Source organism: Hippocampus guttulatus, chromosome 8 (assembly GCF_054856545.1).
Source record: "Hippocampus guttulatus isolate MCC_2025c chromosome 8, RoL_Hgut_1.0, whole genome shotgun sequence".
Taxonomy (NCBI): Eukaryota; Metazoa; Chordata; class Actinopteri; order Syngnathiformes; family Syngnathidae; genus Hippocampus; species Hippocampus guttulatus.
In genome coordinates, this window is record NC_141268.1 from 12,486,853 (window position 1) to 12,501,728 (window position 14,876).

General features: G+C 39.7%; 1 protein-coding gene and 1 long non-coding RNA gene across 3 annotated transcripts; both read left to right on the forward strand.

Moving 5' to 3' along the window:
- The first annotated feature begins 1,127 nt into the window (after window positions 1-1,127).
- On the forward strand, window positions 1,128-8,305 carry LOC147201196 (uncharacterized). 2 transcript variants are annotated; one of them, XR_015101620.1, is made up of 4 exons: window positions 1,128-1,419; window positions 2,832-2,938; window positions 3,012-3,117; window positions 5,345-8,305. It is a non-coding gene; the product is annotated as an uncharacterized LOC147201196 (long non-coding RNA). The 2 variants fall into 2 exon arrangements; XR_015101619.1 differs by lacking the exon at window positions 1,128-1,419 and adding an exon at window positions 1,581-1,608.
- A 1,242-nt stretch (window positions 8,306-9,547) lies between these two features.
- On the forward strand, window positions 9,548-14,497 carry LOC147201197 (protein FAM3C). Its single transcript, XM_086117970.1, has 9 exons — window positions 9,548-9,633; window positions 9,715-9,810; window positions 10,315-10,356; window positions 10,778-10,895; window positions 10,983-11,041; window positions 12,477-12,527; window positions 12,625-12,709; window positions 12,818-12,944; window positions 13,036-14,497. Exons 1-9 carry the CDS (start codon window positions 9,621-9,623, stop codon window positions 13,120-13,122), a joined length of 678 nt encoding a protein of 225 aa, XP_085974096.1. The 5' UTR covers window positions 9,548-9,620; the 3' UTR covers window positions 13,123-14,497.
- Window positions 14,498-14,876: the final 379 nt, after the last annotated feature.

Below are 14,876 nucleotides of genomic sequence, written 5' to 3' on the forward strand. Positions count from 1 at the left end.
TTGATCATGTTCAAAATTTCTTAGCAACTAGAAAAACTTTGCGAGCATTAAAACTTTTAGCGAATGTCTGCCGAACGTCTTTGCGACCCTTCGCAACCTTTAACGAGCCCTCAAGAAAGGATAAATTTACATTATAGCTTACAATTCATTTCACTATTTTCTTTTTACGTGAAATAATATTTAGAATGACACATTGAAGATTAGAGTTTTTTTCTCACTAATAGGATGAAAAATCTGTGTTTGAAATAATGGCTCTTATCGTACAATGGGGTCAACCACACCTCACAAAGAGAGGAGTTTCTTTCCATTTCTTACTCGGAGTTCTCTTATGAATTTTTTGAATGGCAACTCCCATCATCACGTGAAATTTTAATATATTGCCCATTATTTTAGGCTAGTTCACGCTGATTTACTTGTTGCTCAATTACACTTTATTTTTAGTTGCATTTATGTTTGATGTTGCACCACTGGACTGAAATTCCTTGCTGTGAATGCACCTTTCACTGACAATGGCAGGAAAATCGATTCTAATTCTAATTCCAACTTCTGAATATACTCATATAAACAATTTGCTCTTAAGCGTTTAATGTGTAAAAAGAATAAAAGCTCAAGTAAAAATGGTTATCGAGTGATGGGATTAAAAAGAAAGTGAATCATCTTTCTGAAATACAACAGCAACAGATTAAAAAGAAAGTGAATCATCTTTCTGAAATACAACAGCAACAGAAAGGCTGAAACCGAGGGTTGAACCCAAAAATGAAGCAAACTTGCCTGCTCCGCCGTGGTGCCACGTTTTAAATGGGGGTATTGCGATGAAAATAAATCTCACTGCAATTTATCTCTTGTGTTTCATCCCATTAAAACTTTTTGTTGAGGTCACTCAGAAGGCAGCATAAACTGCGCTACTGTTTTCTGGGTTAAGATGATTTTTTGTCTCATTTATAATCACAGATAGATGTGAGGTTCATAATCTGTTGGGGGGGGGGGGGGGGGGGGCTTCGTGTGGATCCAAAAAGGTTGTTTTCCGCGGCGTGTTTACCAGCTTTGTGTGTGTCATCACGAGCAGTTTGTCTGAGCGGTAAGCGACATAATGAGAGCAGCCGGGGCCAAGCAAAATATGTTTGTGTGAGAGACGTCTTTCTGACGGGGATGAACTTCACGCTGCCTCCGGTGAAGTCTTCATTGGAGACAAAAAGCGTCGACGTGGGTGCGGCTACGCAAGCAGACAGGTGAGCGTGAACCGGAAGTGGCCACGCGTCACGAAACAAAGAAACACGTCATCCGATTAAAGGCACCACTTAAAGTCATACAATATTTACTTTATTCGGTCGAAAATTGATTTTCCAGCTTGAGGATGGAGCACGATAGCCTCTTGGATCTTGCTCCGCATTTTTTCTGCTTGAGTGCGTCATCACACAGGTACGTGAACGCATTGCATCACGCATTGACTGCGCTTTCGCACAAAGTATTGAACCTTTGTGCTTGAACTTCGTCATAAAGAAGAATTTCACGAAAGATGGAATGTTGTAAGAAAAAAAATAAACAGGATAAAAGCAACTCAATGCAATTCTGTGGTCATTTAACACTTCTGGTTGTCCTACAATGTGCGTAAGTAGTATCAAACCCGCAAATTCAAAGACATTCGTTGTTACTTTATTAATGGCTTAAAATTGGAAACGATGGCGTGCTGTGGTGGAGACTGTCAAAAACGCTTAACATTGGTTAATGTTAGAAAACTATGAAATTCACATGCATCTATGCCTATACCCACGTCAATCTCTATTGATATCAACACAATTAATACTTTGTATTTTATGGATATTAACGTCACGCTCTCCAGAGGTGTTCACTACATTTTAATGAAGAAAACGCTTGATGTCCATACAATCCCAAATATTGAAGTGATCCTTTTCATATTTTCGGAGATTGATGTGGGCATAGATAGTGATATGCATGTGATGCAACACTATATATATATATAAAATTGGTTTTTTTTTTTTTTTACATGTGTATTAAGTGTTTTAGACTGTCCCCTGTGGTGACACCTAATGGGGCATGCTAAAAGGAAAAGAGTTTGAGGCTGATGGGAAATTAAGTACCAGTACAGTAGAAACGCAGTGGTGGCTTTGGATATGAGTAATTCATTGTATCATGTCTTTCTGTTATTTCCCTGCTCCCACAAACAAAACTCAGTCTTGAATCGTTGTGTTTACTATCCACGCATTGAGAATCAATATCACTAACCCTGTGTGGGTTCATGGTCATCAGGTGACATTGGGTGAAAGTGGAACAGCCTGGGAAGCAATTCACACGCACGCACACACACACACACATATATATATATATATATATATTTTTTTTTTTTATTAGGATTCAAGTCTTCACATCACCACATCTGTCAGGCTTTGATATGACACGGGCTATCGTAGCTCACTTCAGGATGTCAGATGTCTTCCTTGGGGAGCTAAACAGCTGCAAAAAATGGCTTCAAGGATACCCTGGAAACCTCCTTGAGGAATTCTGACATTTGGGCTGAAGGGCTGTGAAAGCCTGTTTGAGGTGCAAACTGCCTGGAGAAGAAAGTGCAGCTCTCTGTTGGCCTTTTTACGTTTCACATGTGTGTGTGAATCACTAACATCGTTGTCATAAGATAAGATAAGATATCCTTTATTTGTCCCGCAATGGGGAAATTACAAATATACTGTACAAGTATAATATATATACTGTATATATTTTTTTAATCTGAGCCATAAACCATGAAGCGATTAGTTGACTTTACAGGCTGTTAAAATAGCCCGCGGATAAAACTGATTGGATTCATTTGTCTTTAGGTTGGGATGAGCCTTCCCCTTGTAATCTTCGTATTGGTGGCCTTTGTCTCACTGATAGCATTGGCAGCTTTTGCCTTGGTTATCCGGACATACTGCTACCCACTCAGGTAAGCGTGTTGAACTTGTGTTTATTCAGCGTTATATCTCTTCACTATTTTCACCCTAGTGCATTATGTCTAGTTTTTCCAGTGAGACCAACCATCAATACTTCTCCCTCAGAAATCTGAATGAGGAAGTTCCAGTTGGCAACACGGCGAGGGCAGCGTTTCAACACAATTCAGATGAGGTGTGTTCTTTTTGTGGACTAAAGGGAGCTCAAAATGTATTAAACAATTCTTTACAGTAAATAAATCCTGTTTGTTTTTTCCAACTAACATAGGCTACTTCCCACTTCCTAATATACATCAAATTACATTTTAATATTAACTGACATTATTTGTTCTATGTCGGCTTGGCTAGTCAACGTTTTTCATGTTTTTAATAGTGTCAAAATGGTATTCCATTTTACCCCTTTTTATATTTAGTTGGTCATTGTTTTGCAGTACAAATTGTCTTAAGCCTGTTCATCGTTTTGAATTTTACCCACATGATTATTAGTATTACTGATATGATATAATTTAAGATTCTTACACGCCAGATTAACCTCATCTGCTAATCAGGGTTTCTCCAATGACAGTAAAATTAGAGTGTACGGTAATTCTGCTTGGAATAATATATTGTATACTATGCATGAACATTAGAAAACATGTATCTATTAAGTTTAAATGATAGATAAATAAAAACAAACAATCAGATGTAAACTAGGTGACTGATCATTTATGAATTAAAGACAATGATAAAGGCAATATTTTCTTTGAAAACCTATGCGGGTAATCCGGTTTCCTCCCACATTCCAAAAACATGCACGACAGGTTAATGGAACACTCTAAATTGTCCCAAACTCTGATTATGAGCGTGAATGTGTGCCCCTTTGATTGGCTGGCAACCAGTTCAGGGTATCCCCCGCCTACTGCCCGAAGACAGCTGGGATAGGCTCCAGCACCCCCGCCCCCCCACCCCCACCCGCGCGCCCCCGACTGACCCTTGTGAGGATAAGCGGATTAGAAAATGGCCGATGGAATGGGGTGCCATTGAAAATGTCACCTCGGGTGCTACATTGGCTAGGGCTGGTCGGTTCTGTCCACATCTAACACTAAATATTCCTCACTCAACACTATTGGACACACTCATTTTCAGGGTTTCCTCGGGGGCTGGTGCAAGGCATGAAGATGCGACAGGCTGTCCGGGCTTCAGCACAATTGGGCTGTTTGCTGGCCCTGCTGTTTCGCTCTTCCACTCTCTAGTTTTAATATGACACACTCATCTCCTATCTCCCATTGTTTGTAATGCACCACATACATGCACGCCTTGTGGTGCTGTGTGGGGCAGGCTGCAGGTCAGCCGTGCCCGGTAGACTTCTCGCTTTATTCCCACCAGCCTTTCCAGATTTAAATGCGCTACACCACACTGAGGTCCACACGGACACGGTGCAAGGACAACGATTGAAAGTCAGGGACTTGCTGATCATAGAGGTTGAGAGGTGGGTAGTCAGTACGCAACTCAACCTAACTCAACTCAATTTAACTGCATCCAAAGCACAGTATATTGAGGAAATGGAGTAAAAATCAAATATACAAAGACGGTTAAATCAATAAATTACTCATATAAAAACAGGATGCATCATAAAACACCAAAACAATACATATTCTCATGCTGGGTCAGTAGCCATCGAATAAAAATGTGTTTTCAGACGGGTTTTAAAAATGGACAGAGAGGGTGTTGACCTGCCCCTAGGCTCTCTCTTTTCTCTGTCTGACTGCTCTTATAACTCATGTCCCATTCCGTTTTCGATGAAATAAATGTCTGTCGCAAGATCAATAACCACGGAGGGAGTATATCAAATATGCCCGTCGCACAGAAAAACTGCTATGGCGTAACAAGCGACATAGATTCTTTGTCGGTCATGACCAGGACAAGTTGAAGAGAAAGAAAAAAATAAATCATACATTTTCAGAAATAGGTAGCTATATGATTGACTTGCTTGTTTAATTTTATCCTTAATTGTTGTGTAGGCACTCCCAACTAGTTGTGTACAATACAGTAAAAAGCTAAACTCTTGTATAGCCAATAGTGCCTGGCCGCCATCGTCCTTGTGCCAGTAAACACCACAGAAACCAAGTGCTGTATGAAAAGGGCTTAAATAATTGGCTTTGACTTTCCAATTACGTGCGCGAGTTTGAATTGAAAAACAACACTTCAAAAATCATACAGTTTAGCCCCACCCCAAGACACTGATTAGTCTGGTCATTTCTTTTTTGGACTACCACTATGATGGGATCATTTCAAAGCTTAACGAGACGGACTGGTTAGATTACATGTCTGTATTCTCATGAGTCCGTTTGACATAATGCAAGATAATGCAGCCACCGTTCCCACGTCAAATGTAATGGGCGTTTTTATTTTTTTCTTGACAGGATCTGCTGGAATAAATCAATGGCTACAATGCAGCCCGATGACTGCTGGAAGTGACCATTCCATGACTGCTCGAGCACTCTTAAAACACACTGACAGTTTCACCAAATTCCCTTCTACAAGTGTAAAACCTCAAGTCTTTGCAAGGCAGTTTCATATTCCTGTCTGTAAGTTCCAAAGATCTTGACAAAATAACCCAGTTCTTTCAAAAAAAAAAAAATATATATATATATACAGTATATATTCTTTGTGTTTTGGGTAGGCGATAACAACACTGACAGCCCATGTTAGAAAATTCTTCCTGACAGGTGCCTTAAAACACGCACACGCAAAAAAAAAAAAAAAAAAAAGATGATGTGGGGGGGAGGGCTTCTATCTGATGCAATAACCCCTCACTGGTCAATTCTGAATTCTTAGTGGCACTTAAATGCGCACAAAATGCAATGAACCTCAAGCGACAAATACAATAAAAAAAAAATATTTCACTTGCAACGCATTTCTCGCAGTGGCCTGAAAATGGTCTCTTGTCAGTGTGTGTGTCAGTGAATATATAACATTATCCTGTTATGAAATAAGTGGCGTCACGTGGCGATGTGACATTTTGGATGTCTCAAGCACCGTAATTGACTTTTAAAAATAGTCCGTCTCTGTCTGCGAGCGGCCGGCCGGCTTCCCTGTTCAAGCCTTATTTATTTTTTTGTTCTTTTTGTGCGAACATGAGACAACTTGAAGAAAACTTGCCGCTCTTTGCTGCACGTCATACGAGGACAAAGAAAAACTATGACTATGATTGTGTGACTGCAAAATTTTCCCAAGCGGAAGCTAGAATCTGCTCATTATTTAGCATGTGTTGCAAAATTTAAGCCGTATTCTGTGTCTAGTTCCTGGTGACGCTTGAGCTTCTATGTAGAGTATCCACCTATATCACTTGTCCTCATGAGAGAACAGCAGACATTCTCTCAATAATACCTAATAAATTATACAATAAATAATAATTGTAATGTGCCTGATATTGTATACAAATGCCTTCTACTTCCACGTACACTACAAAAACCTGATAATACAAATTCCATCGAGGCCAGATAACCATTCACACTCATAATTCACATTTAGGAACAAAATTAGTCTTCAATGACCTAACACGCATGTTTTGGGAACGTGTGTGGGAAAGCTGGAGAAAACGGTGAGAGAATTCAAAAGAGCCTGAGCTGAGGGTCGAACCCAGAACACAGGGGTCGAACCCACCCCCCAAAAAAACTCCGTAGTATTCACGTACCTTAGTGTTTATATTATCAAATATTGGGAGGAATCTGCTTCTTAGCCACTTGATGTTAAAAATGCCAAGATTCATTTGAATGTGTGACTGGCAGTGCAAAGACGCCCCATGCTGGCCGTGTGAAGCATTACATCACCTGACCTTGTTCATAAGGAACACAGTAAACCTCTCCACTCACAGTTTAAGGCAGTTCTGCATTATGCCACCTTGTGCTTTCTTGTTTTAATGGCCCTTTTCTCATGCGGTAAGTCGTGTTTGTGTCCGTGTGATTTACAAGTTTGTATGTGACCAATAAAAATGTCGTGTAAGGGTAGGTCATATTAAATATTTTGCGAGTTTTTGTGTGTGTGTGTGTGTGTGTGTGTTTTAACCTCTTTTGTCTTTAGTGACTGTAAAATATTAGCAAATTTGTATGGGGATAAAAGCAGTCCTTGTCATTATAATACATTAGCTGCAGCCTTTTCTAGTTGCACAGATAGATAAATCACACACATTCAAAACACTGAGCATTTTTTTTCATGAAATTATAATTCAATCAACCTAACTTGTAAGCATGTCAGAGTGCATGTCAGTTCCACACAGAAAGCCAAGTTTCGAACCCCAAACGATAAGGCAGGTGGGTTAACTATTATCCCACCATGCTGCCCTGCTATCAAATCAGGAGGAGTAACTTAGATTTACACTATATGAGCCTTTTGAAGTGACTCAGTGACCTTTGGCAATATTTAATGAAGTAATTAAAAGCTGTACTGTAACATTTGTAAGGGGTAATGGTGTATTTTTTTCATCAACGCGTCTACCTCATAGTTTGGTGGTTCTGGGTTCGAATCTCTCAATCCCACATTCTAAAAATATGCATGTTCCGTTCATTGACGACTAAAATTGTCCATAGCTTGTGAATGATTGTGTTTCTACTCGTCTTTATTTATTATTTGAACCTTTTTATATTATATGATATTTTGGACCGTAAATCAATTCCTTACAATTGCTCATGTGGTTGTTCACAAAGTGGTGGACCTCATCACTGAGCCTTTTAGGAATGCTGCTTTTAGATCCAATCATGACACTCGTGTGTTTAAAAGGAACTTGTGGAATCTTTCAAAACAAAAAAACATAACAAACCGTAAGGTTCTTCAATTTGACCATTGAAGAGCTTGTCTTTGTTGTGAATTCACTTGACACAAGGTTGAGAAGGATTTTCAAATTATTGGATTTCGTCTTTGTTTTACGCAATGTCCCAACTTCAATTGGAATTGAGGTTTGTATTACTGTCAGAAGGTCTGCTTGGTGAGCACACAAATGTTTCATATTTTCAGTCCGTAACGCATGACAAAATATGTAACGATTAAGATACAAACTTGAATCCATGATATTTCTTACCCCCGTCTTCTCTAACCATCACAGATGAATGTCTCCCTTAGAGATACTGTAATCCCATTCTCCGTCTTTCAGCCATATTCATTTTCTACAAGGTTGTATGAGGGCCACACTGAAAGAGAAACAACCTTTGTTAGATTCCGAACTAGAAAAAGTTTTTTATTTTTTTCTTGTGAAACGACATGCCGCGCAAGGTATGACAAGAAGGACACCTTTCACATCCAGTTTCTTTAACAGGCTGTTGTGGAGCATGCCGATGTCTGGTCTGTATTGCAAAATTTAAAAAAATAAATCATAAAGTGTCCCTTAACTCTTGTAAGATTGCATCTTTTCCCTTTTAGTTTTGGTCACCTCTATTCTCATAAAAATAAATAAATAACGGATGCAATTTCCTACAAGTTTATTCTAGTCAAACAACATTTTGTAAGATTTCAACAATCGTGTAAATTTCATTCATTATTTCCAACTTCAATTTATTTTTGTAGTTTATTTTTTAGCTCTTTTTTTTTTCAATAATTAGAGGTAAGCAAAGGGAGCCACTCTTTGCACAAACGTTTGCAAAGGAAGGAGAAAGTGCACAGTCTTGCCCAACTGGATGCCGTATTCGATCCTCCTCTATCAGATGTCCATGAGCAACAGCAACAAGACAATTCCCTTCAATGTTCTTCCTCCCCAACAGTCCTTGGATACATCAGATTCTTGGATGACAAATATCCAGTTGCTCCACGGAAATATTCTTCCTGGAAGATTGGTGTAACACGAACAAAATGACCATGAAAAACCATTTCAACATTTTTCTCACTGTTAATGTGACCTGTAACTGCAGCTCAGTGTATAATGGTCCAATCCGACAATCTCTTCAAGAAGGTAAAAAGTGAACATGAACAACTGAGATCATATGGTTGCATAAATGTACACACCCTTTTACAACCATGGATGTGAATGTGTTCACAATGAATCGACAACATTCAAACTCATGTTAAATAGAAGTACATGGACCTTTGGTAGCAAACAAAATGCCTTTGATTAACCCCAAATAAACTCAGATGTTTTAGTAGGCTTTTCCTGACATTTTGTAATCACTTTTTATAGCGCACAATGGGCCGTAGAAAGCTTCCACAGCATCGGAGAGATTTCATTTTCGCAAATACGTTCAAACATACTCACGGGTGTGTTCAAACTTATTTGCCAGTCAAAATTTTTGAGACCTCATTGGCAATTCCACGCCTCCGTACAACAGAACCCAAGGACAGGAACGTGCGCATTAAAAATTGTTTTCTCTCATCGTTTTGTTTTATGACGGGATAGTGACGTGTCCAAACAAGACTCAGGCTATTGTTTGCTTTAAGCTCTATCGGTGAACTGTGAATGGATGCTGTCCCATATTTGATATTGTGTGTGGGAGAAACCTGAACGTCATGTTCACTGTGGGTGTGTGCCCGTACAATGTCACATCCTGCTTACTTTCCCAACACAAGGATGAGCGCTCTTGCATATCCAAAGGTCCTTCCCATGCATATATGCGTGGCAAGGCAGCCTGAACGGATGACATGACACCAACCAGCTGTGGTGCTGACAGCAAATAATACATCAGGAGCAGAACAGACTTTTTTTTTTTCGGAGACATGAAGCATCGAGGTGAGGTTTTACTTGCCGATGTAAATTTCACGGCCCGCATGCTGTGTTTACTTAAATCATTTTGCTCTTTGTGGTTGACAGTTGCTCCCTACGCTGCTGTAATTGTAGTTCTTGTGGTCACATGGGCCATCTCGCATGACTATATACGCATACAGCTGAGAGCAAGAAAACTTTGGGGTGAGCTTCACGTTTTCAGTCAGTCAGTATCACTCTAAGGTGCCTTTAGGACTCGCACATTTCGCCCCAAAAGGTTCAGCTTTTCCATTGAAGTTCGTATGCATTATATGTAGATCAGGAGTGTCCAAACGTTTTCCTCCCAGGGGCCACATACATAAAAAAGGATGCAAGGGACACTTAGACACTCATTCGCAGAGTAGCATGTGGAGGCATGACAAAAATCACATACATCGAATGAAACTTAAAAAAAATATATATATATATAAAATGTAGGAAACACATTATTTTCAGCTTTATTTTTTCTATGTCTTCCCACCCGACTGTTATGTGTGCAAATATTTGGCCACTTGTCATAGAACCTCAAGAGTGTTGTTATTCTGATCCACCTTCAGGATTACGAAATCATTCTAAGGAGGACACCGAAGGCACTTTATCGAGATATTGACACACGTCATATCGTCATCACACCTTATTGACTTTGCTTTTTTTGTCTTTTTGTTGTAGGGATGAAAAGCGCGGAGCAATTCAAACCAAAAGTCCAACCAAGTGAGCAGTATGAAGTTTCTTGACTGTTTCTTGTAAAATGGCATTTTCTCCCAAAATGACGACTTTTTCAATTGTCAAAAAGAAAAGAATAATTTCATGTAATATTTCAGCCTGTTGTAAAAAAAATTGTAAAATTGTGACTTTATCCTTTGTTGGAAAACAGCTTCCATGATCAAATTATGAATTTACAACTGTATTAAATGTTCATCTTTATTCTATGTTCTCACTTTTTCTCGTAAAACTAAAACTTGCAATGAAATCATGACGGAATCTAGCTTTTCTTGTAATATTTAAACACTATTCTCACAATGTTGACTTTTTCCTCATATTTCAATTACTATAAATCTGATTCCGATGAGTCTTTCCTCTTAATATTGTAACTATTCTCATCACACTCCGATTTTTGTCAAAACTCTTGCAGTCACGTCTTCACCCATGTGCAACCTCTCCGGAAGTTGCCCCCCTGATCACTTTGCAATACACGTGCGCAGCGGAGCAGCTAACGTTGTCGGGCCGAAGATCTGCTTCGATGGTAAAACGTAAGTCACCTGTGCGCAAGAACCATTTCAACAAATGTTCGCTCCCCCCGTGAAACTTAATGTTCTTCATGTACTGTATGTCAACAGTATCATGAGTCACGTATTGAACAATGTGGGACCTGGGCTCAACATTGTCGTCGTAAACAGTGAGTTGATCACTTTTAAACTCATAATGTACAGTACTACGTCGGTGGTCTGTGGGTCATTTGGTATCTGAAATTTATTTTATTTTGAAAAATGACCGGATGCTCTGTTACATCGGTCTACACTACAGTATGTCGCTCTTAACGCAGGTCAAGGCGCGCTTCTCGGTCACGTGATAGGTTACTGTTCAAATGAAACCTAAACTGAAAAGCGAGCAAAATGAGTAAAACAGGAACGTCTTTGAAAAGTTTCTTTGAGGAAAGGAAAAGGCCCAGCCAGGAGACAGAAGAGGGGCCTCCGACGTTCAAAAAGAAAAAGGCTACATTTAATAGACAGTATCAGGAGTCCTACTTCAAATATGGATTTTTCTCAATGGGAGATTCTCACTTACCAAGCCCACTCTGCATAACATGCGGCGATGGTGAGTCGTATGGTTCGTGCACGATTTGCGGTTTATCTTATTTTGAAGGCACGTTTAAACATTACCAGAGGAACCAGAGAGTGTTGCGGCCAGATGGCACGTTCCCTGTGTCATGATTCGTGTTTCTTATTGTTTTGAAAATACCACAATTTTCATGCAGGTCATATCATATTATTTTGTTGTATTTACACCTTAGAAAATATTGTCTGACATTAAACCAGTCTGTGGGGCAAAAAAAGGTCAGGGACCGCTGTACTACGTCATATCACACAAGCAAGGAATAGATGAAATTTGAACTTAAATGACACCGACCAAGAGCCAAGATTCTCGAGGACGGAGGTGAAGTCATAAGTTTTGTTTTTCTGCTCGCAGAAATGGACACTTGGACCCGCAGCTTAAAAGCAGCCTTGGTTGTTGAAGACGTTTCATCCCAAAAAAGACTTCTCCAGTTCAACATTTTACATGCCAGCTTCGTCTTTTTACTCTGTTGGAATTTATGATTAAGGGCGGCAAAACATCTTTCACAAACGAAATAGACCAGTTTCATCAATCCAAAACTGTTGCGCTTTACCATGACCTGGATATCTGAAAAACTACACGATTTACAGATTTTTGAAGTCAGGGGTTCAAATTGATATGCACAGGCTCCTCGTCAGGGTTACACTGGGCTCCATTTTCAAACAGCCTTCATATTTTTTCAACATGTCAGAGAATGAGCCCTACTGACATTGAATGTTTATGTGGGTGGATGTTTTTTTTTCATGCTTTGCTAGTTTGATTCCCCATATGTAATCCTCAGTGATTTCTACGTTGTTAACCGACTTCTGTCGACATTTTTTCTTCATCAGCAACGCGGCTTTTTGTGCATAGATGTAACGACTGACAAACGGGCGATGGAAAGTGAGAACATTTTAATTGGGCCAACAGATATCTGCACTCGAGGAAGATGATATGATGATGAATGCAAGCTGCCGAAGATGATAAACATGCATGCATGTTTGTTTGTTTCATCTCAGGTGAGAACGGCACCGTGGACAGATGTGGCTATCTGAATATGAAAGACGGAGGTAAGGGACGTGTTTTATAAATCTTTTTCTTTTTTTTTCACAGAGATGATTTATTTACATTTTTTCAAATTTAAAACGACTTCCTCGGCTGCCAAAGTCCCAGAGGACATCTTGGCGTACCTGAAAGAGATTAAACCTGGAGAGATTGTCATTGTGGCCTCCTTTGACGACATGACAACAAAGTAGGTCCAATTCCCAGACGCTCATCCTCTAAAACGATTTACTGCTCCACAAAAATCACCTTTCATTCTTCCCCCCCCCCCCCCCTCCTCTTCACTTCTCGGCGGCAGGATGACAAATGAAATGAGGGAGATTTTTGTCGGAATGGGCAGCGCTTTGATCGAATCCGTAAATTACCGTGACAACTGGGTGTTTGCAGGAAGAGGTGGGAAAGCAAGCAGAAGCTCCTTTGAGAAGGTCAGTCACCCTGCCCTCATTCGTTCTATTTATGCGAGTGGAAAGACGCAGCGCTGACAACTGAACGTCTTCTCGGCTGTTCACCTGTCAGCGAGCGGCTAATGACGACACAAGCAACGTTTATGACGGATGGCCCGTTGCAGTGGAGGTGGGCGGCTGTTTCCCCAGAAGCTCTTAAAGGACATTTTCTCGTCAACAGGACGATAGGAATACATTTGATTCTGAAAGTAAGAGTCGAATGTTCTCATGTTTTGCCCTTTCCATTTAGTGTCTGAAAGCATAATACAGTAACACTTTTTTTTAATTATCTAAAACCTTTCCCATGTTTCGTAATCATCTGAATCACTATCACAACAAAGCGCCTTTAGAGTCCCAAATCAAAATTGCTAAATCATCATGCAAATGGAGCAGAATAATGAAACTCTGAGGTCTTATTAAAGTGGCCAAACATTTGCACACGTACCAGTACAATGAAAAGCCCTTTAAAATGTGTTCCCTTCATTTTAGAACTTTCATACCTGCTATCTACATTTTGCGTTTAAAAAAAAAGTACTGTACCCTCAGTTTAGTCATCTGTACCCTCAAATCACAAATCTTAACAGATTACACAACACAGGGTGCAAATTAACAAACTGAGGGAACAGATTCTCAATCAATATTCTTTTTCTCACAACTTGACACCAGGGGGCTCGGTAGAAAATTGACATGGCCATTTCCCTGATAGAAAAAAGGTTCCCCAGTATAAACTCAAAGCAGAGGTGACATTCTCTTGCTTTGAGTTTGACCCAAACATTTAGCGTCACAGCAACACTTGACTCAACAACTGACAAAAAGTAAATGGTTTCAGTTTGTCAAGTGCAAGATTGTCAACCCCCCCCTCCCCACACCGTTAAATGCCCCCCCACCCCCATTGCCCTTTTACACATATAGATGAACTATCATCTTGAAACGAAATGTAAATTCCCATTTGAACAATAGGAGAACTTCAGTGAGTGACAAATTCCCACTTGCATGCGGTGTGAAAAAAAAAGTGTCAGAGTGCAAATGAGCCAACAAGAAAGACGCACTATCTTGTGTAAATTAGCCTGCTACACGTTTAACCAGTAGAATTTGAATATAAAGTGCCCCGCGAACGGATTTATACACCTTTAATTTGACGTGTTATATGACGAACACAAATCGAAGGGAATCAACTCCCTTGACCCCAATAAAATCCAGCGCAAATCAATTGCCTTCAAACGTCACCCAAGTCCACCTGTGCGTAGTCTGTTCTTGCTATGAATGTAAGTGCACAGCAAATGACTGGCAGCTCATCAGCCGCGCCTTTTGTCTCTGGTTGTTTTTCCATTTCCAGCTGGAGGACCCTATATGTCAGCATCCAGATAGAGGCATAAAACCCAAAATGTTTTCTGCCACAATGAAAAAAATAAAACAATTAACTGCAAACAGACATATTTCTAGATGGTTTCAAGTTGTCACATGGAATTCGAATAAAACTAATTCACTTTTATGGTTATACCCGATGTGGCAAAATGTACACACAGTCTATTTCCTTGAATAAATGTATAAGCACAATATATTCACTGGCTCAACATTATTTACACCTGCACAATCTTCATTTCATTGACGCTGTTAGTGTTTTTGTGTGTGCGTGTGTGTAATTTTATTTCGTGATATTTTGTATGTATGACTGTGCACTGTTTTGAGCTACCATTTGTAAATATCACGAAGCGGTCTACCTAATACCTGTTGAGCCATTTCTATTTTCATCATTTACAATTCATCAGACTGTCAAATTAACTTCCAGGGGAACAAATGATGCTGTCATTGCACACCTGTGAGGGTTCGCACTGAGAGGCAGCAAGGTGTCGATCATTAAGCCGCCGCTGTAATCCATAAAGTATATTATTTTTATGATCATTGTCGTAATAA

What these genes read in the sequence shown, in the direction of transcription:
- LOC147201197 (XM_086117970.1), top strand. An exon ending in CAAACCAAAAGTCCAACCAA is followed by an intron (nt 10,357 to 10,777) that starts GTGAGCAGTATG and finishes AAACTCTTGCAG; the next exon opens with TCACGTCTTCACCCATGTGC. An exon ending in TTTGACGACATGACAACAAA is followed by an intron (nt 12,710 to 12,817) that starts GTAGGTCCAATT and finishes TCTCGGCGGCAG; the next exon opens with GATGACAAATGAAATGAGGG.